The sequence below is a fragment of the Episyrphus balteatus genome, chromosome 3, assembly GCF_945859705.1.
Source record: "Episyrphus balteatus chromosome 3, idEpiBalt1.1, whole genome shotgun sequence".
Classification (NCBI taxonomy): domain Eukaryota; kingdom Metazoa; phylum Arthropoda; class Insecta; order Diptera; family Syrphidae; genus Episyrphus; species Episyrphus balteatus.
In genome coordinates this window covers 3,108,237-3,131,565 of record NC_079136.1, presented here as the reverse complement: position 1 = coordinate 3,131,565, position 23,329 = coordinate 3,108,237, and the positions used below count along the sequence as shown (strand labels likewise).

Sequence of the window (23,329 nt, the reverse complement as noted above, 5' to 3'; positions counted from 1 at the left end):
ATGGGACTTTTGATTTGAAACGACCTATAATGTTTTATTCCGGGTTCACAATAAAACTTATTTAATTTCCACTTATATTTCCGTTCAAATAAGAACACACTTTATTTCAACTCAATTTACTTTTATTATTCGCTCAAACAAACACACTTTTAAATCACTTTATTTACTACTAATGGCGTTTTCGATTGGCAGTCCGGAAGCGTCCGGAATCATTCTGAAAGCGTTTTATTCGCACAAAACTAATAGTTTTGTGTGAATAAAACTTTTTCAGAATGATTCCGTACGCTTCCAGACTTCCAATCGAAAACGCCATAACAATTCGCAACACTTTATTTCACTTTGTACTGTACTCTTTCACTTTCAAGATTAAACTGTCTCCGGTCGGTGTCTACGCTGCCCTTTTAAGGCTTGGCCACACCGGAGGGTACACGGTAGCGGTACGGGTAGCGGTAACAATATTTGTATGAACAAAATTCCACATCTGAACGTTGATATATCAGTTTGGAATTTTTTTCATACAAGTACCGTTACCTCTACCCGTACCGCTACCGCATACCCTCCGGTGTGGCCAAGCCTTTATACCGGAATTTCGAGATTCGAGAATATCTTCTAAGGTTCTCGTCTTTGCTTCTCGATACTTCCTTTCCAGGAGGGGCGCTTCATACTTCCAGTCTAGTGGGATATTTTGGGATGTGTTAGTTTCTTAATTACTAAAGGTCCGTTCACATTTCTACCTTTGCAGTAGTAGGTAGTGTGTTCAGACTTTTATCTTAAAAGTAGTTCAGTAAGTCAGCTATTACATGAAGCCTCAAGAGGCGTGCCTCTTTTCAAAACCAATGAGTACAAAAGAGAAAGAAGATAAAACAAAAAATTATCTGACCGGAGAGTCGTGGGCCAAAATTCCGAGACTCTTTTTTGACGTTTCTTTTTCCACTCTTTCTTTTTTCAACATTCCCTTTCATTTCTTTTTGCTTCTTGGTGGAATACAACAACAACAATACTTAAATCAAAAGAGAAATGTCAAATTTGAGTCTTTGACTCAAGAGGCATCGTGTAATAGTACGCGCCTCACAGAATGATTATCAAAAGAAAATTAGAAAAAAGAGTCAAGCCTCTTGAGGCTTCATGTAATAGCTGACTAATTCATCGTTACATTATACTATGTTTCCACCTACGCTAAATCCGAGATTAAGCTAAGTAGATTTATACTATGTTTCCACCTACGCTAAATCCGAGATTTAGCTAAGTAGATTTAGAATAAATCTCAAGATTTATTTTAAATCTACTTCGTTAAATCTTAGATTTGGGTTCAGCCACCCTAAATCTATGATTTTCACCTACTTTCAATCCGAGATTTAGAATAAAACTCGAGATTTATGCTTAATCTAGTTAGCTAAATCTCTGATTTAGGGTAGGTGGAAACGTAGTATTAGAATAATTCTCGAGATTTATTTTAAATCTACTTCGCTAAATCTCAGATTTGGGTTCAGCTACCCATAATCTAAGATTTTCACCTATACTTTCAATGCGAGATTTAGAATAAAACTCGAAATTTGTGCTAAATCTACTTAGCTAAATCTCGGATTTAGGGTAGGTGGAAACGTAGTATTAAGGTGGTGAAATTTAATGTACACATCATCTTATTTTAAAGTGACACTTTTTTCTCCGTGCACCTAATATATCGTCGGCGGAAAGCAAAATTGTTCTAAGTCACAAAAAGCAAATTTTACAATTTCGCTAGTCGGTAATTCAAGTTATGTTTTTTTTTTTATAAAGTTTGTTCTTACCTTTTGAATAAACCATACAAACATACTTCATTAGTAAAAACATACTATTTTTTAATATTTTTAAAAACTAAAAACCCAAAATTGGACATAGAACAATTCCTACACATGGACGCACTTTTCTTAAATAAAAAGTGGACTTAGAACAAAATATGATGGGACTTAGAACAATCAAGAATACTCGAGTCTAGTTTTCAGAAGGCCTGGTTTTTTTTTCGATGTCCCATTATTAAATTTAAATTATTTTTTTAAACAAAAACTCAAAGACTCATGCTCTTCTTTCCTAGCAGATACGATTTGTATTGAATTCGTTGAAAGTGCGTTCCATTGAAAATCGCTAGTAAACTGCTAGTAGTACTTTGCCACCTCCCAAAAGAACAGGGCTAATATCAGAAAATATCACATTTGATAAAAGATATACCATACATCAATAAAAAACATCTTATTCAAAATGTTTCATCCGGGGAATGAAAAGTGATTCCCCCAAAATTAAAAAAAAAGAAGATGCACATAAATTGTACTAGATCATTTTTTCATCCACTTTTGTTTCCAACTTAACGCTTTGCTTGGCATTTCTGCAGCTGTCACCTCTAAAAACTCAAAAACCAGTTTTACCAACAAAATAATAAAAAAAAAAAAACCACAACCATCTTGCGTTTTCGTGGATTTTTTTGTTTTCGCGGTTATATTTTGCAATTTCTACCAACAAATTTAACAAATCTTTCATTTATTATATTTTTTTGCATTATATTAATCATAAAAAACACTAAAAAAATTATTAACTAATTCACTATAAATACTCATTTTGTATCATATAATTTCATCCCCCCAAACTAACAAAGAAATAAATCAAATCAACTCAGCAAAACTAGTTCCTTGAGTTTTAATTTAAATCGAAAAAGAAAAACTAACAAAACAAAAAAATATGAAATCAATCAATTATTTCTGTTTTTAATCATTTCAATTCATGTGAATTTAATAAACAAAAAAAAAAAGGAAAAGGACCTTTTTGTTGCACACCAAAAAATTCCATTTGACAGCTTCCATCCATCGTCGCGGCAAATAATTTGGCGCCAAAACATTTTTTGGCATTTCGATAAATGTGTGTGCCCAAAGAATTGAATTGATTTTTCTTCCGCTTTTAAACTCTTCTCAACCCCCTTTTTTTTTTTTTGCGCGAACTAACATTATGAAATCAACTGAAGGTAAGTTCGTTGCGGATTTTGAAGATATCATCGCAACGCACTTGATACGGATTAAAAAATCATCATCATATCTTGCTCCATCATCAGGTAAAGTCCGCGGAAGGCCACCAATTCGAAAACAAAAGAACACTTCGAGTGCGTCATCGGAAAATGAGAACAACAAAAGTATTTTGGACTTCTTTAGTCCGCCACGAACAACTGACAGCACGAGCTTAAACAATAATGACAAGCGAACTGGATCAACGCCAAAAAGTAAGTTTAAACAAATTAAGCCATTAAAATTGTTATATTTTTTTTTTTATTTTATGTTTCTCAATTCTTACCTTCCTTTCAAAAGTTTGCGAAAGATTAATTCAAAAATTATTAACTTCTCTTGGTTAAATAAAACAGTGCCATCTACTGTCCCAGCTCGCTTCAACTTCAGAATGTTGGGAATGTTGCTGCCATAAACCAATACTTTTTGCAGCGCTTATTCCAGCAAACACTGCTTCATGTTTGCGTAGAATTTAATGCTTCTAAAACACTTAAAGCGCCTCCCATGCCACTTTCCATGAGTTGTACTTGCATCGAAGAAATTGACCAGCTTTCTGTTCTTGGTATGTGTATTACAAACCACCTCCTATAGAATGAACACGCTAAATCCGCTTCGAAATGTTTAGGTTTCCTCCCAAGATGCAAGAATTTTTTCTCCCCGTTTGATCTAGCAGCAGTTATTTATAAGGCATACCTATATTCGTCCAAAGCTTGAGTATAACATCCACATCTGGGCAGGTGCTCCAATAACCTCGTTGAGCTTATTGAATAGAATACAAAATCTTATATATAAAAATGAGTTCATTTAGTGTGTGTGGCCGATAAACTCGCGTCTGGCTGGTCCGATTTTGGTAATTTTTTTTTTGTTTGAAAGGTATTAATATGTAGATGGTTTGTATCAAAAAAAAAATAATACCTTTTCTCCCATCTTCACATAGCTGTCAATTTGTACGAGTGAAGAAACACTCTAGCTTATTAAAAAGTTTAACTAAGCTTAATTTGTAAAAAAAATATATTAAGACAGGCTTTCAAAATAATAATTATTATTGTTTATAGTCTTAAAAAAGTCAAAGAATTCATACTTTCTGATACAAAATAACTTACAAAAAGGGAAAAGCTCCAAAAGACGTTTCCTATGGAATTCACGCGCAGGTAAATTGGACAAAAAAAAATTTAAGACATTTCGACAAAAACTTTAAAAATTCACCAGCATGCACCAAAAAATTTTATTTTTACTTGCGATATAGGTACTATTATGTATATCAAGTTTTGCATTCGTACAAAAAAAAGTTGAGATAACATTTTTCCCCCTGACATTACGATGATAGAGAATGCCAAAAAAGTGGTTCCCGGAAGCCCGTCTGTCTGTCTGTCTGTAAACGAAGCTACAGCCTAAACGGATGAACCGATTTATGTCAAACTTGGTATGTAGCGTTATTTGACGACTCTCCAGAGGGGTTTTGGGAATTAATTTTTTTGGGCCAAAAAAACGGTACTTGTCATATACCGATTTTAGTAAAATTTTGTCAAAAAAATTCACATAAAAGTTTTACAAAAAGGTCTATCTTTCAATAAAAAAATTTTCTTTTGAAAATCATTATTAACGGTACCATAGAACCGTTTTTTTTTTAATCCAATTTACTCCGAAACTACTTATTCGATTTAGACGAAACTTTTTCTAAAAAAGCATTTATATAATTTTAATATAAGCCAAAAATAAAATTTTCAAAAAAAAATTATTTTTGGATTTTTAAAAAAAATTTGAAAATTTTTTTTTTGAATAATCAAATTTTGGAAAACGGGACATTGGAGTTTTTTGAAATTTTGGTTTTAGATGTTAATGAGTGATTTCTACAACATTGAATACCAATTTTTTTTTAAATTTTTTTTTCCAAAAAATTATTTATAAAAAATTAGTTTTTTAAAAAACCGCGATTTTGAAAATTTTTTTTCTAAAAATATACCTTAATATATCAAATAAAATTGCATACTTATTTTGGAGGGTAATTTGATTTCAGATTTTGTTTTTTTCTTTTAAAAAACGAATTTTATGTTTTTTTTTTTTTTAATTTTTTTTATATAATGTAGGTACCTACATTTCCAAAATTTCTATATAAAAAGTCTTGAAAATTTAAGCAACTTGAACTCTAAGAGCAAGCTTTTTGATACACACCACTCTTTGTTTTTCCATCTTTTATATATGTAAATAGAGCAGATGGTTTTCTTACCCGCAAACAGTCAACATAAGGTTGACCATGAGAAAAAACAGGATTCTCTAAATTAATACCACATATTTTTAAAGATAGACCTTGTGCCTAATTTATGGTTATAGTAAATGCCAATGTTACAGAAAATTGAAGACGCTTGAATTCAAATGGGAAATCTGACAGAATCATTGGACCTTGATGAATCAACACATCTTCGCCTTTGAGTTTTTCACAAAAAATGGTAGCTTCAATTAGATTTGCCATTAACTTCTTCTTTGTACCTAAAATGCAAAGTTTAGGTGGCTGTATGTTCCGAAGCATAATAATGGGCGCTACTTCTTTCAGCTCTAAATGATGTTGAGGCAGTCCTGGTATACCCAATGAATTCAAAAACTCTGTTTGGTAATTTGATACATTGCATTCATTTTTGTGTTAGGGTCAACCGATTTGTAGGCAAAAAATTGTGCATTTATATCGTTTAAAATTGTTGCATTGTTGCATTCAGAAACATTTTTATTTGCACCAGCCATTATTGCACGTTCACTCAGCCAAGCATGATTTTTGTAATTTGTTTTAATACTTGGAAATACACTTATAAATTGTTTTGAAGTGTAATTCGGCCTTCAGAATCAAGTGCCATTATTCCATTAACAATGTCCAATAACTGCTTAAATTACAACAAATTTGTTAATGTTCATTACAATAAACCAGTTTTTTTTTTTGGTTTTAATTTATTTTCAAACAGGTTCTATTTTTTTTTTTTTTTTGAATGTGCACTCAGCGAAGTGAGTGGGGGTTAGCTAGTAGAGTTATAAAAATTAAAGGTGATAGATCAATAACTGATTACGTCTCTCTTGAGCACCACCGTGTCGTAACGTATAATGTCTCTATCGTTATTTTTATTTCCATTTTGTCAGCATTTATCTTATTTTCAAATCATACCTGAGAGTATTTCTTGGAGACGAAATAAACTGAATTTCTTCAAATATGGCAAATGTTATTTGAACCTTTAAAAATTCTTAAAATATGCTCTTAATTATAGCAACTTAATTGTAAATGAATATAATTAATTTAAACTCAAGCTTAGCCAAAACATAAATACTAAAACTATGATTTGACAGACAACTTTAAAACTATTATCCCAACTAATTTTATAAACCATGCATAATCTTGTTTTTATAACTACTTTTTAAAGAAAATAAAATAAGTTTATCTATCTATCTTATATAACGTTATTTTTATAACCAATGTTCAGATGAAAAAGCTTGTTGCATTCCTCCCCTCAAACAATTCAACCGTAATACTCATGCTTCAAGGAATGCTCATTAGTTTACTCTAGAATCCAATTTCGGACTTTTCGTCAAATACAGAGATTCTTTTTTCAGCCGGACTACACGAATGTGGAACGCGTTATTCGCCTCTGTTTTTCCATCGCATTTCAAAACTCAGAACTTGAAAACTAATGTTCATCGGCATCTTCTTTCAAACCCCTTTCTATTTTCCTAATGCTCGTGCTGTGTTCACCATATTAAGGGTAGAAAAATTCATTGAGCATAGTTCGTAGAGCTTTCCATTGCTTACAGCTTCAGTTAGGAGTTGTTTCCCCTTCCAGATTTGTGCCTCTGAGTTTTCAAAAACTGTCTTAATGCTTTTTGATTCTAGTTTCCGAATCGAAAGCAAGTTACAAGACAATTCTTTTACATCTTCAATCATCAAAGAACTTTTCTTCTCGTTCAAGTATAAGTTACCTGAGATATTTCCAATCTTAGTTCCCATTAGATGAACTCCCTTTGCAACCAAGGTATCAATTGGATTTTCTAAGATTTTGCAGTTTGTTAAATATTTTTCATCATTGACAGTATCGTCGCCCTAGAATTGGCTTACCGTATATACATAGGTTTTCAATAGCCTATACAGCAACCCAATACTAGGGCGACAAGTTGTGATCCGTTGCTCTAGAGTCCAAATAAAATTGCAAGTCATTGTTTGCTTCAGTTTTAAGACTCATCTTGTGTCCAAGTTTTCCGCAGTTATAACACTTAATTTTGCTCTTCGAATACCTACATTGCAACTGACTCGTGAACTTCTATTTCTGGAACTGACTTTTTCTTTGCTTCATCTAAAATCTGGCTTTTGACGAAATCTATCTTCAACTTCTCGACCTCCATCGTTTCCAAAGCAGAAACTGGTGTCTCGAATGAAGGGGGCAATGTTAGAAGTGACAAATAATATCAGCATTTTCTAAGTTCGTTCCTGTAAATCGTAGGTCCCGAACCAATGTCTCCTGCGCATGATTTGCATTTCTTCTCTCTTTTTAATCGACAATTTTATTGCTTCATTTGGTTGCAGCATCTTGAATGTTTTTCAGTTCTTAAATACTTATTCTTCTAGATCATGTTCTTCGAGCATCGCCATCAAACGAAATTTCCAATTGTTGAAATTTCTACCAACCAACAATTGCACTTCATATTTTTCTTCTTCCATACTTAAACCCATACCCTGTTAACTTCTCTTGGTTAAATAAAACAATTTTAGGTAATAGAATTTTGTAAAGGTTTATTCGCAGTTAAACAAAAAAATCTGTTCTATAAAGAAGCTATTAGAGATGTAATTTTAGAAAAGAAAATGATTGCCAACAAAAATAAATTTAATCATTTGTTACTGAGTCGAAAAAAAAACGCAAAGTAAATTTATAACAAGTGTCGTATCTCAACAAAAACAATTAAACAAGTATTTATGACGAATAAAATTGGTCTGTTCCAGACTTTTTGTGCACTAAATTCGGCAGTCGGTCAAATTAATGAGAGTTGGGAGAGAATTCTCTCAGTAGGAAATAAAACTACGAAAGACTGCCAAAAAGTCTGGAACAAGTTGAACACCATTATTCAACACAATTTCATATTTTAATTCGATAAACATTAACACTTTTTTAGTGCAAAAAACACGTAAACGCGATTCAATTAAAAAATCACTACAATTTGATTTGTTTTCTTCTTTTGTTTATTTGTTTGACATACGTCTACTTTTCATTTGACAGAACTCATATTTCTGCCGGAAGAAATTCTTTGGGCTAAATTTGTCAGGGTGGGGAAATTTTTTACTCTCTCGTGAGCGCTCTCTTCTACACAATTTTTGAAGTTGGGAACAGACTGACCAAAAATAACCAAATATTACTAAATTCGGCAGTTGCAAACTGAGTGTGGAACGGACCTAATGTTAGTTGACATTCAGTCGGGATTTTGACCCAAACACAGTTGTACTACTGCGCTTATGAAAATGGTCGAGGACATCAGGAAAAGTCTTGCCGACAATGATGTTACCTTTTTGGTCGTTCTAGACTTTTTGACAGCCTTTGACATGGTCAATCATTCTTTTCTTCTAAGAAAACTACATTTCTCCTTCAATCTGTCTTCTGATGCAATCAAACTAATTGCACTTACTTAGGTGACGTGTATCTTGTTGGTAATTATTTAGGTTTCCTTCCTGTTTTCCGAGGTGTTCCAAAAGGATCTATTTTTGGCACCCTTCCTCTTCTCATTATATAGTATAAATGAAATCGCCTCCATCATTTCACAATCATCTAGGCACTTTTACACCAATGACATTCAAATATATAAAATCTGTTTATTCGGCCTACTAGAGAAACTTTTTATCTTACTATGTATATAAAAATATGTAATAAATGAAAATGAAATGAAATGTTTGATTTAATTGCAGGAAGAAAAAACCCTTTGGAAAATCTTCAGTCGAATTTGAGTCCAAAATACATTGGTTTTAGCACACCAACGTCTACAGACAAACGCAGATCAAGATATCGGACGACTAAGTTGAACGACTCGGATGGTCCGAGTTCGTACTTTCAGTCGAGTCACAGTCTGATTGGATGTGTTCGTCGGACGACGGTAAACGGTCGCCTCAATTCACCCAAGTCGTCACCAGAAGTCTCGACACGAAGAGGTGATCTTTTTGAATCTCCCATTGAAAAGTTGCTCCGTAAAAACGGTGCAATGAAATCTTTACCCAATTCACCAAATATGGGTCAGACTTCAACGCCAGACTTTACAGAGGAAATTGGAAGCAACAAGAAGAAGAATTGTGTCGTTCGGTTGGAACAAATGAGTCATGATATGGTTCCTTTTGGCAACAATAGCACTGTAAATGTGGAAGAAGAAGTTGGAAGAGATTTTATTGATTTGACTGGGGACCACGAAGAACGTGTGATGGGCGATGAGGATGAAATTCTTGTGTTAACAGCTGTGCATGACAAAGTAACAGATAGTGTTGCTGAGGCGGCAAATACTGAAAGTATCCATGAAGTTGAAAAAGATGACATTGCTTCGAAAGCTATGGATGAGGATATTGTGATGGAAGAAAATGAACCAAATGAAGAATTCCAAATTATAAAAGAATCACCCGCAGTTCCAACATCCATTCCTGAAAAGGAAACAGTTAAACAGATGCCAAAACTTACTGTTGAAGTGGATGACGTTATAAACACTCAGGAGGAGGAAAGTGAAAGCAGTCCCAAAGATGTAAGTACAGTTTTAATTTGTTTTACTTTATTGTTTCACAAATAATGTTTATTCTTATCTGGAAAACAAATTCTATATTGAATTTATGTTACCCCTGTAAAATCAATTTAAATTTTGTTCTCAAAAAAGCTTAAAATATTCGACCTTATAATTTCTAAATTTAAGCAATTATAATTTTGAGATTATAAAAAGCAATAATGTTGGACCCAGCCAAGTTTTCTAGTAACTTTAGCTTATTATAGGAAACAACTCAGGCCATTTTCGACCCTCTCTAAGTTCTATATCATAGATGCCAGAAATTTCCAGCTCGCTTCATTTGTTGATCCTCACTATTCCTCCTCACTAAATTTCAGCTATTTAGATGAGTAGTTTTAAAAATCGCAGAAACCTTAACTGACTGACTCACTGATAGACCAATCCGGTTTTCAGAGTACCATAAGGGTGGTGGCAAAATTTAGTATAATTGGTAAATAAAAGTTGAAATATAAATAGTCCACAAACAAATAGGTGGAAAGGGGGTGGGTGGGCCAAAGAGTGGGATGTCAAAAATCGTGTTTTTTTACGATTTCTGTCAAAAGTAGACCTATCGAAAAAAGTTAAATTCAAAAGTTGAAGATAATAAAAATGACTTCAACTTTTACTCAAACCATTTTTTTTATATAACCTCAAAAATATTGAGAAAAATCCAAAAATGCAATTTTTTGTTTTTTTTCTTTTACAAAAACTATTGGACTAAAAAAAAAATTTTAAAATACCTTTTTATATTTGTTTACTTATATTAAATGTTTTTGATTTTCGACGAATTTAATTTGAAAAAAATAGCCTAATTTTTATTAGAACTTTTATTTAAGACTATGTTAAAAAAAACTAAACTTTTATTTCACAAAACATTGAGGAAATTTGAAAAAAAAAAAAACAAAAAAAATTATTTTTGAGATCGATTTTTCCGTAATATTTTTCCATTGAAATCAAATTATACTCTTCTAATGGCCTTTGATCTTCTTTGAATCTAGTATTATGATGGCTATAACGTACAAAGTTTTTGAGATATCGAATTTTGAAATTTGAAAAACAATAATTTTGTGATGTTTTGGCACGGGTCGTTTGAACTCGAAATTACTCGAAATTTCTTGCAATTCAGATTTTTTGATGTAGAAATATTTCTCGGGGTCTCAATAGTAAAGTTAATGTTTTTTTTTTTTAATTCTTTATTTAAATATTGGCTTTTGCGGGCCTTATTAATTATTATTAATTCAATTTTAAAGTTCAAATGACCTCAACTCCAATAAAGCGTTTCGCCCAGGTACGACAGTGGGCTCACCAGATAGATCTGTCGTAATTTTGGTCGATGTTTTCCGACACTTGTCACAGCATGAATATACTGTGAATTTCAAATGAATATAATTTTTATTATTTTTTCTTCGTTATTATAGAAGTTATAGCTTTAAAATTTTGAACACGAGATATCCTAAGTTTAAGCTAGTAAGCCAAAGACTAACTAAAATTAAATTCACTGATCAACATTTTTGTCACGAGAACCAAAATATATTTTTCTGAAGGTTTTAGAGGTGGTAAACTCGAATCCGAAGTCGGAAATTCTATTAGCCTCGGTTTTTGAAATACTACATAATTTTGCATTTTTCAAATTGGTGCCCAAACCACATATTTTTTATGATTGTGCCTCAATGTGCCTCATTATATGAAATATGAAATTCAAATCATTCCCAAAAGTCCTCAGATGACTCCTTAATGCATGTAGTATACCTCTTTTGCCTCTTTTAAATTTTCACGTCTTATACCTGACTTCTTAAATTGACTAATTCAGTTCTTTCATGTTTTGATTTGGTTACCTGTAATTTATACTAAATATTTTTTTCAGCAGGAAACTCGAAATGATTCAGCTCAAAAGGAGCACATTGTTGTTGTCGTAGAAGACAAAGCTCCTGCTAGTGAAGATCCAATAGAAGAGTTACTTCCAAGTTCAGACGATCATGAAATTATACCTCCAACAGATGATCTTCCAACAATTATTGATGCCGAAGAAGACAACCAAACTATCAACATTCCACATGAAACAAATAAACAAGATACGCTTTCTGAGTCTTCATCAAATCAGAAAGATATCACTGAAGCAATCAACATAAACACAGAATTAGAAGATAATAACAACGAACAGCTTCTGGATTCAAATACAAAATTTCACAGTGAAGATATGCTCTCGTTAAAATCACCTTCCACTTATTCAGTAGACAGTGCCAAAGGTTCATCGCTTGACAACGATTTGAATTGGGTATCCATTGAGACGGGTGATTTGTTCTGGGGTCAAATATTCCAATTCTCCTATTGGCCATGCATCGTGTGTCCAGATCCAGAGGGCAAGACAATAACTATCAACGAGAATCGCGATCAATCTCAGCATGTGATGATTCATGTACGATTCTTTGCTGACAACGGCCGTCGTAGTTGGGTGAAAAGAGACAATTTGGTGGCGTTCAATGGTTTGGATGCCTATAAAAGGAAACAGAAAGAAATTGAAGAAAAGTATGGCAAGAGACATCCAAAATCCAAGGTTTTTGCAATCGGGAAGAGAACAAAACTCTGGCAACAAGCAATTAGAGAGGCTGATTTAATTGAAACGATTGCAATAGAGGAACGAATGGATATGTTCAATAAACTGCTGGAAGAAGTTAAGTAAGTACATTTATGTTTTAATACAATTTCTTTAATTTTAAAAACACGATTCAAAATTTTAAACGATTTATTAAAATTCTTAAGTCATTTTAGTAAGTTACTAAGTCAAACTCGGGTAAACTCTTGAAATGCAATATTGTTCTACATACCTAGTAGTTTAATAACACCGGCACACAAAATAAAAAAAGTGTCATGTACCAGAAACCAGACCTATGTTTCTATATGTTTTTGGACCCGCTGAATCCGAATTTTAAGTCCATTTGGCCCTGTCACCCTCCAGTTTTGAGTAAAATGCAAAAAACTAAAAAAAGGAAGTTTTTTGCCTTTTTTGAGGTATTTTTTACATTTTTCTCAAAACTGGAGGGTGACCGGGCAAAACAGACTTGAAATTCGGATTCAGCGGGTCCAAAAACATATAGAAAGATAGGTCTGGTTTCTGGTACATGACACTTTTTTTTTGTGTGTCGGTGTAATTTATAGGTGAGACCATGTTGCGGCGTGTTGCACTTTTTGCAAAACTTTTAAGCGTGTACTTCAACCCTTTCGTATGAAAAAAAAGAGATGCATATACAAGTAAATTTTTTTTTAGAATACAATTAATATATGATTGTCAATATCCATATCAAAATTTTTCACTACAATCACTTTTAAGTAAAACCAAAATACTTAAAAAAAATCGCAGAAAAAATCGTGTCTACCCAAATGGTGCAAGTTGCAACTGATGGTGTCGCGAAGTGGGTTGACCAATTTATAGATAGATTTCACTAAAAAATAGCCTGGTTATCTACCTGTTATGGGACATAAGCTTAATCCTGGGGGGAAAAATTGAGAAATTTGATGTATGACCACGTTTTAGATCAAAATACCGCACTGTGGAGCGTCAGGATACACCTAATTTTTAGTGTGGATACTAGAGTGTCCGCAAGAAATCGATTTTCGAAATTTGGTCGGGGGAACCCCATAAAATGTTCCGCCTTTGCAGATTTTTAGATAGCCAAAATTTAAGCTCGATTGGATAAGTCTAAATGGTGCCGACACTCGCTCAAAGTATCAAAAATCTCTGTTTTTTCACTGTTTTTCGAAGAAAATTAGCTCTAGCTCCCAAACAGATGGGGTTATTTTCACTTTTTATATATTAAATGAAAGGTAGTGTTATTACACATAATTCAGATTCAAAATTTGTTTAGTTTTACAAAAAAAAAAAAATATTGTCATCAATTTAAATTTTCAGTACTTACCTCAAAAAGAGCTGAAGTGCAAACTCGATTTAAAATGAAACTTTTTTTTACTGTTTTATTAAAAAAAAAAATCGAAACATTTAACAGATTTCTAAAAAACAAAATACTTAACATCGTGTTAAATTTCTTATACATAATTATTGAAGTAAATACTAAAAAATTTAATCAAGTGACTTACTTAAAGTAGTTTTGGAAGCATCAGGATATAATTTTCGGCACTCACTGACTACCTGAAGTACATATTGTTTTTGTTCCTCATCTTTAGTTAAAAGATTATTAAAATCGGTTATTAACTTGACTCCTCTTTCTGCCATGTCATTTACGACTTTAAGTGTTTTCACTTTCTTAAAGCCTTCTTTAAAATGGGGGTTTTCGGGCCAAAGATTTGGAGGTTCTTTGAGAAAACTTGTGTCTATTTTCAATCGGCCGAAAAAGTTCAATTTTTCTTTGTTCACAATATTTTTTAACCCTGCTGTGACAAATTGTTCAATTTCATGTGGATGTAGCTTTGGATTTACTATTCTGTTGGTTTCTGTTTCGCTGTTTTTTAAAATTATGTTGGCCATTTCTGATTTTTCGCCATCTGGTAAAGTTGGGTCAAAGAACGCCAGACCTACCAGCTCTGAACTCAAATACCATAAATGGTTTGAGAATTTAGCAAGAGCCTTCTCTGAAATATCTTTGTCTATCTTGCGGTATTCAATGCAATTACGCAAAAGATCAAGATCTTGTTTAGGAGCCAGATAAGCTCTTGGGGCATTAAACCAAGCAAAAGTTTTTTCTTGTTGAATGTAAGTTTGATTTTGAAACTACAAAGTCAATTGGATTTTGCCCTAGTGCTTCTATCGTAGCAATAATTATGCGAGAAGCATTTCTATCAGATACCTTACATCGATCTAATAACATAGAAAGTTTCATTGTTAACAGCTCTTTCACCCCACGACTATACCTCATTTTCCTGCTACCCGATGGCCCAGAGGTTGCCTGAGATAGAGAAACATCCATTCTATCCCAATCCGCAGAATTCTGGCTATATACTTCTTCTTGAGCTTCCTCCTCCGTCCCCTGTGTTTCCGCGTCATCTTCAGTATCTTTTAAAATCAGTCAACATTAGCAAAGATCTAATTAAAATGATAATAATACTAAAGCTTACCAATATCAAATCTGAATTCTTCAATTCTGCGTTCTTTTTCAGTAATGGTCAAGGCATCTCGATGTGCTATATCAAAGAGATCGTCCATTTTCAACGCAAATTCTTTTATTTTATTTTTGGTGCTTTCAAGCGTTTTGTTTTTATTTCGTTGGTGATTTCTCCACTCATTGTAAAGTTTTTCTAATTTAACAATGGCATCTTTTTCATATTTTGTTTGAATTCTGGCTTTTTCCCAAAAAATAAGTACCTCTCGAATGACAAGTCTTGCAGATTCCTTTAAATTTAATTTTACAATTCGCAAATTAAAAAATAGTGTTGACAAAACTTGACGATTTGAGGGTAATTTACACCCTGTAATTTGATGAGACGGATAGCCTACAAGAAAAATTTTTTATCGGGTGTTTGCTGCCAATGCCATATCAACGAACACAAAATATATCTGGAAAACACTAACAATTCTTAAAATTTCTTTTAATCTTAAAACAAAAACGCAACAGAATTAATACTCACATTTTATTTTAAGATAATTTATTTTATATACAAAGGAAAATTAGCAAAAAGCGAGAGTTTATCTTAATAAAATTATTGAACTACCAACGAAACGACTCTGAAGCTTAAACTTCATAAAAAAAACAACAAATATGTATTTTACAACTGCATTTTATTTTTTTTCTATAAAAAAAAACGTAAATAAACAGAAAAATTATTTCTCTAAAATTTAATTTTTTTTCTATTAAAAGCTTAAATCCTGAAAATTCCATAACACTTCGTTGAATATCTTAAGATTTGTTTTAGTTTGTCACGACAATTGTCAACATTGAGTTAGCCCGATGTTAAAGCACTCGCCTATCAATCCAGGCATAGCAGGTTCAACCCCCACTGGGTGCCCTTTTTGTTTTGTTTTTTTTTTCAGTCAATTTTACTCTGTGCTTCTATAATTGATAAAATTATTATATATTATTATATATAATACGAGAAGCATTTCAATTAGATAGGTAACATCAATCTATAACATAGAAAGTTTTATTTTAAATCGAGTTTGCACTTCAGCTCTTTTTGAGGTAAGTACTGAAAATTTAAATTGATGACAATATTTTTTTTTTTTGTAAAACTAAACAAATTTTGAATCTGAATTATGTGTAATAACACTACCTTTCATTTAATATATAAAAAGTGAAAATAACCCCATCTGTTTGGGAGCTAGAGCTAATTTTCTTCGAAAAACAGTGAAAAAACAGAGATTTTTGATACTTTGAGCGAGTGTCGGCACCATTTAGACTTATCCAATCGAGCTGAAATTTTGGCTATCTAAAAATCTGCAAAGGCGGAACATTTTATGGGGTTCCCCCGAAAAAAATTCGACAAAAATTTTTTCCTATGGGAGTTGCGGTCACTCTAGTGGATACTCTCACTTTTCAATTTTCAGAAAAATGGTACTTTTGATTCACTTTGGCCTTTATTGCGAGTGTCGTTTGTCGATCATCGAAAATGATTTTTGGTATTGTGAATCTCTGTCGATAGACGTCTTTTGTCGATCAGCTAAAAAGGTATTTTGGCATCGTTCGATCTTTTTCGTTTACAATTTTGCTTTCGACTAAAATCCAAATCATAGTTCACAATAGCAAATATCAACTTCTAACGAATTTGATGCGCTGTTCGACTCCATTCGAGTCGAGACGAGCTGAAAACACTCTTGAATTGTTTCTTAACTCTGTCCCTGATGAATACACTGTTAGTGTGTATTATCGCGGCTAGGCACATTAGACCTTTGTTTTATGTCTACAAATTTCTCGTGCCAAATAAAACCAGTTAAAGAAAAAGAACAAAAGAGAACAGTCCGGCAATACTACAATGTTCCAAAGGTAGTAAACATTTTTGGTCATTTGTAAAAAACATACGCAATACTACCTCGTCGTCGGTTCCAACGCTCGTCTTCAATGACACTCCTTTTGTTACCTCTGTAGAGAAAGCTAACCTACTTGCAGTTCGCTGCCAACTACTGCCGCCAGTACTTGAGCGCGTAAACGAATTCATGGGACGAATCTTCTTTCGCACTCGTATGTAGCAAACATTCTCAAAGATATTGACATACACAAATCCGCTGGTCCGGAAAGTATCCTCCCCCCATGCATCGTTCTGAAGAGGTATTCTTCCACGCTGGCAAAACCACTGCGTAAGCTTTTTCATCTGTTGTATTCTACGGGTCTCTTCCCAAGTGGATGGAAAACAGCATTTGTCCAAACAAAATAGCTAGTTGCATTCCCTGAAACAATTTAAACAATACTACTCGCCCTTCAACGAATGCTCATTCCCTAGAGTCCAACGGACTTACCGTCAATTACAGAGATTCTTTCTCTGTTCGGGGAAGTTGTGATTTATCAATTAGTTTGCCAAAGATGTTTACTCAACTAATCTTTAAATGTTCCTGAACAGGTTCGTTGCAAGAGGTCGCAAACAAAAACACTTTTTGTCGTTTCCAATGCTTTTTTTTTAAATCGTAAGCAACAAGTGCATAGTACTTGCAAAGAAATGTAGAAAACAACTTCGTATTGCCTACATTTAAATAATTTTACTATCGCATAAACGTAGGTATACAAAAAAGAACCCAAACTAGATTGTATTGTTCTTCTAATCCAACTCCTTTTTTGTATTCTTGAAGATTATTACCATTTTTATTTGTTTTCTAAAATATAGAATTTAAATTCTCTTGATAATTGAGAATTTGTCTCAAATTTTCTTGAATACATTTTTTTAAATATTGTTACTTGTTTTTTTAGGGCCAACAACAACTTGGAACGAAAACGTCGTCAATCAACCATACATTCCTCAACATCGGATCTCTACAGTATGTTCGATTCAAATGATAATTTGTACCTGAAAAAGGCCACCCTCAAACGGGATCGGTCACCAACACCAGTGAGTCCGGCTTTTTCGCCAGTCGCAGCTAAAAACTCTGAAAAAAGAATCAAACTAGATTACCACAATACAAGTAGATCATCATTTATGGATGATCTAGATATGAATCCCGATGGTCAACCAGATCCAGATGAATCAGCTTTAACCACGTCGACGACGATGACAATGGGAACCGAATTGGAACGTATGCAAAATGAAGACATCTATAATGATATTGAATTTAAAAAATTCGCCTCCGCCATGCGATCATTTATTTTGGAAAATTCCAAAGATCCCAAATTGAATATGGAATTTATGACAAATGTTCGAAGTATGTGGGCCCTCAAACACATCACATTTCGTAATCGTCTAGAAGCTCAAAGTATGTCGAATGGCATGAAACGTCTTTCACAAAGAATTCGTAACATATCAATACAGAGAAGTCTGCCATCGACACCGGTACAAAATCATGAACAACTTGTAGCGAAGTCGGAAGGACCCAAACCAAAAAGACTTGTTAATCGACCAATTGACGAAGTAATTGATGATATCTTCCAGTTGGATAGTAAATACCTTTTTAGAGACGTCTCGAAAGACCCAGTTTGCAAAGAATGCTTTAAAGCTGGCCCAGATGTTGTCAAATGCTCAATGAACTGTCAGACATATTTACATCCTGGATGCAGTGTAAACTGCCCCGAAGACGAGCCAGTGGCCACTCCATTTGTCCACATAACTGGTGACCTCGAAGAAGAAGAAGCGGCAGTGACGAAAGAGCTCCCACCAGTTATTTGCAAGGCATGTTATACCGGAGAAGCTACCAAATGTTTCGTTTGCAAAAAGGATACTCCCGAATTAGGCGATATGGCCAGATGTAGTAGTCACCAGTGCAGTAAATTCTACCACCCGGCCTGTCTCAAGTACTGGCCACAGGCTAAACTGACCAAATCAGCTGGGAAGCTTGAAAATCTGCGTTGCCCTGCCCATGTTTGTCACACTTGCGTTTCCGACGACCCAAAAGGAAAGTTTCTCCATATTGAAAAATCCAAACTTACCAAGTGTCTCAAGTGTCCGGCAACTTATCACATGGACTCCACTTGCATCCCAGCCGGTTCGCAATTTCTGTCTGCTGCGCTGATCATTTGTCCTCGACATTACAAACAACAAGCAGACCAGTTGCTGAATGTGAATTGGTGTTTTATATGCGTAGCCGGCGGAAAGCTTATTTGCTGTGAAACTTGTCCCACAGCCGTGCATGCGGAATGCTTAAAAATTCCAGTCGCTGATGAGGGATACATATGCGAAGAATGTGAAACCGGACGAATGCCACTCTATGGTGAGATGGTTTGGGCAAAGTTTAGAAATTTCCGCTGGTGGCCGTCAATAATTCTGCCGCCAACTGAAGTGCCATTGAATTTAGTTAATAAAGCCCACAATCCATTTGAGTTTGTGATTAGGTTTTTCGGTAGCAATGACCATGGGTGGATTAGTAGAAGAAGAGTGTATTTGTATCAAGAAGGCGATACCTGCGAACCCCCAAAAACTCTGAAAGGAGGTATGTTTTTTTCTATTTCAATGTTAATTTTAATAAAATCTTGAACGTTTTTTACAGGTCTTGATTTAAATTATACAAAAGGAGTCGAAGAAGCTCAACGCATAGCTGTAATTATCAAAGAAAAGAAGATGCTATTAAAAGCAAATGACAAAAAACAGCGAGTTAGTCCACTGCCGTATGTCAAAATCAAATCGAATCGTGCTGTTCCACCGCTAAAGCTGCTAGTTGACTATGATAAAATAAATAAATGCGACTGCGATAAGGATAGTGAAAACCCGTGTGGTCAAGATTCGGGCTGCTTGAATCGGGTTCTCTATAATGAGTGCAATCCTAAAATATGCCCAGCTGGCGAACGTTGTCAGAATCAAATGTTTGAAAAGAAACTCTATCCCAAGTTGCAAGTTATGTATATGAATGAAAAAGGTTTTGGTTTGATTTGTTTGGAGCCTATAAGTGCTGGCACTTTTGTTATTGAGTATGTGGGTGAGGTAATTGACGATGCTGAATTCCGACGACGAATTTCGCAGAAAGAACAGGAACGCGACGAGAATTTCTATTTTCTAACATTGGAAAAAGATTATATTATCGATGCCGGACCGAAGGGTAATTTGGCCAGATTTATGAATCATTCGTGTGATCCGAATTGTGAGACACAAAAATGGTGTATAAATGGATTGGATCGTATTGGTTTGTTTGCGATTAAGGATATACCCAAGGTAAGTTAATTTTTACAGGTTTTCCTTAATTTCGTTATTAGACTTATTTTCTCTAAAGCTAATTTTTAATTTCATTAACTTAAAAAGTGTCGATTTTGGTCGTGGGAACCTGGTAATAAATCCCTCCATCCTTAAAGTCCTTTAGTTGCTTTTACCAAATTTCGCATTTGAAGTAACCGAAAAGTAAACGAAATTAAGGCCATACAAATTCTAGGTTTAAGCAAAGCATTCAGTTTGACTCACAACTGGAACAATACAAAACCGGGAGGCTTGTGTTGTTCAGCGGAACAATCCCTTTAATGGAAAATCCCAAATTTGCCAAAAGACATCAATTTTTTTTTGCGCGATAAAATTTTCCAGATGACGATTTTTAGCTAGATTAACACCTTTCTATACCTAAATAGGTCCAATATTTCAAAGTATAAGTTAACCGATAGGAATCTGATGTAACCGACTTTAAGCCTACAATAAAAAAATTTATTTTAAATATAAGAAAAGTCACCTAATTTGTTAAAGAATCTGATGTAACCTTTAACTCTATCAAATATGACACGCTTTGGGTGAAAAAGAAGTGAGTTTTTGCATTTGCGTAGGGTTGCCGAGTAAGAAAGAAGAGAATGTTAGCTAAAGTTTGATGAATAGTTTAGCTTTTTAGAGCATAAAAAGTTGTACTGGTTTGTTGAAAGAAAAATGTTTACAGTGTTATTTTCATTTGACTATGGTTGCACATTTTTAGGCTTAAATCAATGTTCAATCTTTAGACTTTTGTTTGGCATTTTAAAAATTGTCTTATCTGACCAAACAAAAAAGATATGAAAGTATTAGTTAAGGGGGAGGGGGCTAAAGTTATTTCGTATAAAAAAAGGCATGTTTTCGTGATTTTTTAAAACACAGTTAAAATCTATTTATTAAAACTTATGGCACATTAAAGAATGACATTTGGAGAATATTTTATAAAATTTTCACGAAGAAATATTTTAAAAAGATATTGCAATGCCTGCAATTAGGGCATGTTTCGGAAAAAAAAAGTAGAATTGCGGTACCCTTCATAACTTGTTGTTAGATCATCCAGAATCAAAAAAATCAAAATACATTCGTTAAATAATAGTTTTTCGAAGGTAACCCTGGGAGGGTTTTTTGAAATTACAATTTTTCACTTTTTTAGAACACTGAAGGAAAAAACGCGATTTTTAGCGAAAACAAAACTCTAAGGATACCTCGTAAATTATGTACAGAGATAGTAATTCAAATTTCAAAAGAATCGGTGCAGTAGTTTTGAAGTTATGAGGGGCACCGACTTTGAAAACGTAATTTCTGGAGAAAACGTTTCAAAGTTTAAATTTTTGGTATAAAACGTTCATAAGTGAAATATAAAAATACTCATTTCTTCGTAATTTTGCTCCAAGCGACTGAAAATTTTGACACATCTTTCTTGAGAAATAAATTTTTATCTGAGACAGAGATTAATAAATCAAAATTACTATTTTTACAGAATTCCGAACTCACGTTCAACTACTATTGGGATGAACTGCTTGGTAATGATAAGAAAAATTGTCATTGTGGAGCTGAAAAGTGTGCTGGTGTTATAGGCGGAAAAAATAAACAAACTGTAAGAAATAATTAATTTACAAGTTTAAATACATATGTATTATATTTAAACCACATGTCTATTTTTGTAGAAAAAAATATCTCCAGCTACTACTGAACCTGCAAAAATAAAAAACAGACGCGTTACAAATGCAAAACTGAAGCCTCAGAAAAGAAAGCAAAATCTTAAACCTAAAGAACCTAAAGAGCCTAAAAAGTCAACAACATCAAAACTGCCAGCAAAAATCAACTCCAGTAATTCATCATTAATCGCTGATACAACCGTCGTCGATGAAGACAAACTTCCATCCCAACAACAACCATCCACCAGTCCGAAAGTTCCAACCCAAAGTGAACCAAAAACCGTTATTACTGAAGAATCATCATCATCATCATCACCAACAAAAGGAGCTACCCCGCCATCTACGACGACGTCGTGAGCAGTTTTTCTTCAAAAATATTAATTATTCAATTGTTGTTTAGATATTTTTTAAATGAACCTTAATATTTTTATATTTATTTTTCAAAAAAAAAAAACAAAAAAAAAATGTTTGAAAAGATCAAACCCTACTTTTTCAGTTAAAAATGTTTGTGTAAATTTATATATATTTGCTGTTGCAACAATTAAATTCAATGTTGATCCTTTGATTTAAAAAGTTTTTACTTGAAAACAGCTGGTATACGAAAGTTTTTGCAAAATAATCTTTTTGATTATTTTGTATTAAGCGCAACATGAGCCTTATACGTAGAATGATGGTAACTTCCATCAAGAATAAGCTGAAATCTAATGTTAAATGCATTATTTATTACGGGTTTCTTCTGTTATATATATATACAAAACAAAATACAGTTACATTATGTTTCCAAAAGTGAATGTTAAAAAAGAAAATGTTAAACAAAATAACACCGAAGAGAGCGTGTTGAGAAAAAAAGAAGATAAAAGCCAAAACCGATGGTGTGTTTATTACCTTTTTTTTTTAAATAATAATAACAATTAATAATTTATTTGTGTTTATTCTATTATGTTTAAGAATGATTTATGCTAGAATTAGAAAGTTACATTTGATTTTTGCTTTTATTCGAATAAATATTTTACAACGCTGTTTTAGGATACTGGTTAAAATAAAAAATAAAAATGAATTATTTGTGTAGATATTAATACTTTTTAATCTTGTTTTTTTGTGGTTTCAAAATTTATGATCGACATAGCTCAACAAAAAGACTTAACTGTAGCTACAAATGTCAAGAATACTGAATTTAAGCTAACAAATTTAACTTCTCATTAAGTTACAAGATACTAAAACTTTGGGACCCTAGTCAGAAAATCGTTCCGAGAAAGAAAATTTTGGAAAACGAATATGTAATCTTTTTAAAACCGAATGAAATTTTGAAATGATAATTCAGAAATTTCGTAAAATTTGTTTCTGCAACAAAATGTGTCTTAAAATGTAAGTATGACGTGTGACAATATTTGCTTTTATTTTATTCTATAATCATCATGCTGATACCCCTTATAACCATTATTGCTTGCTTCACTGTCTTAAAATGGAAATTAAAAAATTGCAATGATGCAATTCAATGACAGGTAAGTTGCAAAAAGATAAGATTTCTGACATGAATCACTTGGGACACAAGAGACAATTTATATTCTTCAGTGTAATGCACAGTGACGTGGTAGCCAGCCACATAATATTTCATATACAAAAAATTTCATCGGGGGCCCCAAAAAAATAAAT

General features: G+C 33.2%; 1 protein-coding gene across 2 annotated transcripts; it reads left to right on the top strand.

The window, feature by feature from the left end:
• Positions 1 to 2,491: 2,491 nt before the first annotated feature.
• Positions 2,492 to 22,754, top strand: LOC129913870 (nuclear receptor binding SET domain protein). 2 transcript variants are annotated; one of them, XM_055992817.1, is made up of 8 exons: positions 2,492 to 2,989; positions 3,077 to 3,241; positions 8,947 to 9,761; positions 11,644 to 12,452; positions 17,621 to 19,290; positions 19,348 to 20,006; positions 21,499 to 21,615; positions 21,686 to 22,754. In XM_055992817.1, exons 1-8 carry the CDS (start codon positions 2,974 to 2,976, stop codon positions 22,031 to 22,033), a joined length of 4,599 nt encoding a protein of 1,532 aa, XP_055848792.1. In that variant the 5' UTR covers positions 2,492 to 2,973; the 3' UTR covers positions 22,034 to 22,754. The 2 variants fall into 2 exon arrangements, with proteins under 2 accessions (XP_055848792.1, XP_055848791.1); XM_055992816.1 differs by having other exon boundaries at positions 2,493 to 2,989; positions 11,641 to 12,452.
• The last annotated feature ends 575 nt before the right edge of the window (positions 22,755 to 23,329 follow it).

Bases quoted from the DNA above. Each gene is read 5' to 3' on its own strand.
- LOC129913870 (XM_055992816.1), top strand. The intron at 19,291-19,347 runs GTATGTTTTTTT...CGTTTTTTACAG, and splicing joins CCCAAAAACTCTGAAAGGAG to GTCTTGATTTAAATTATACA. The intron at 21,616-21,685 runs GTAAGAAATAAT...CTATTTTTGTAG, and splicing joins GCGGAAAAAATAAACAAACT to AAAAAAATATCTCCAGCTAC.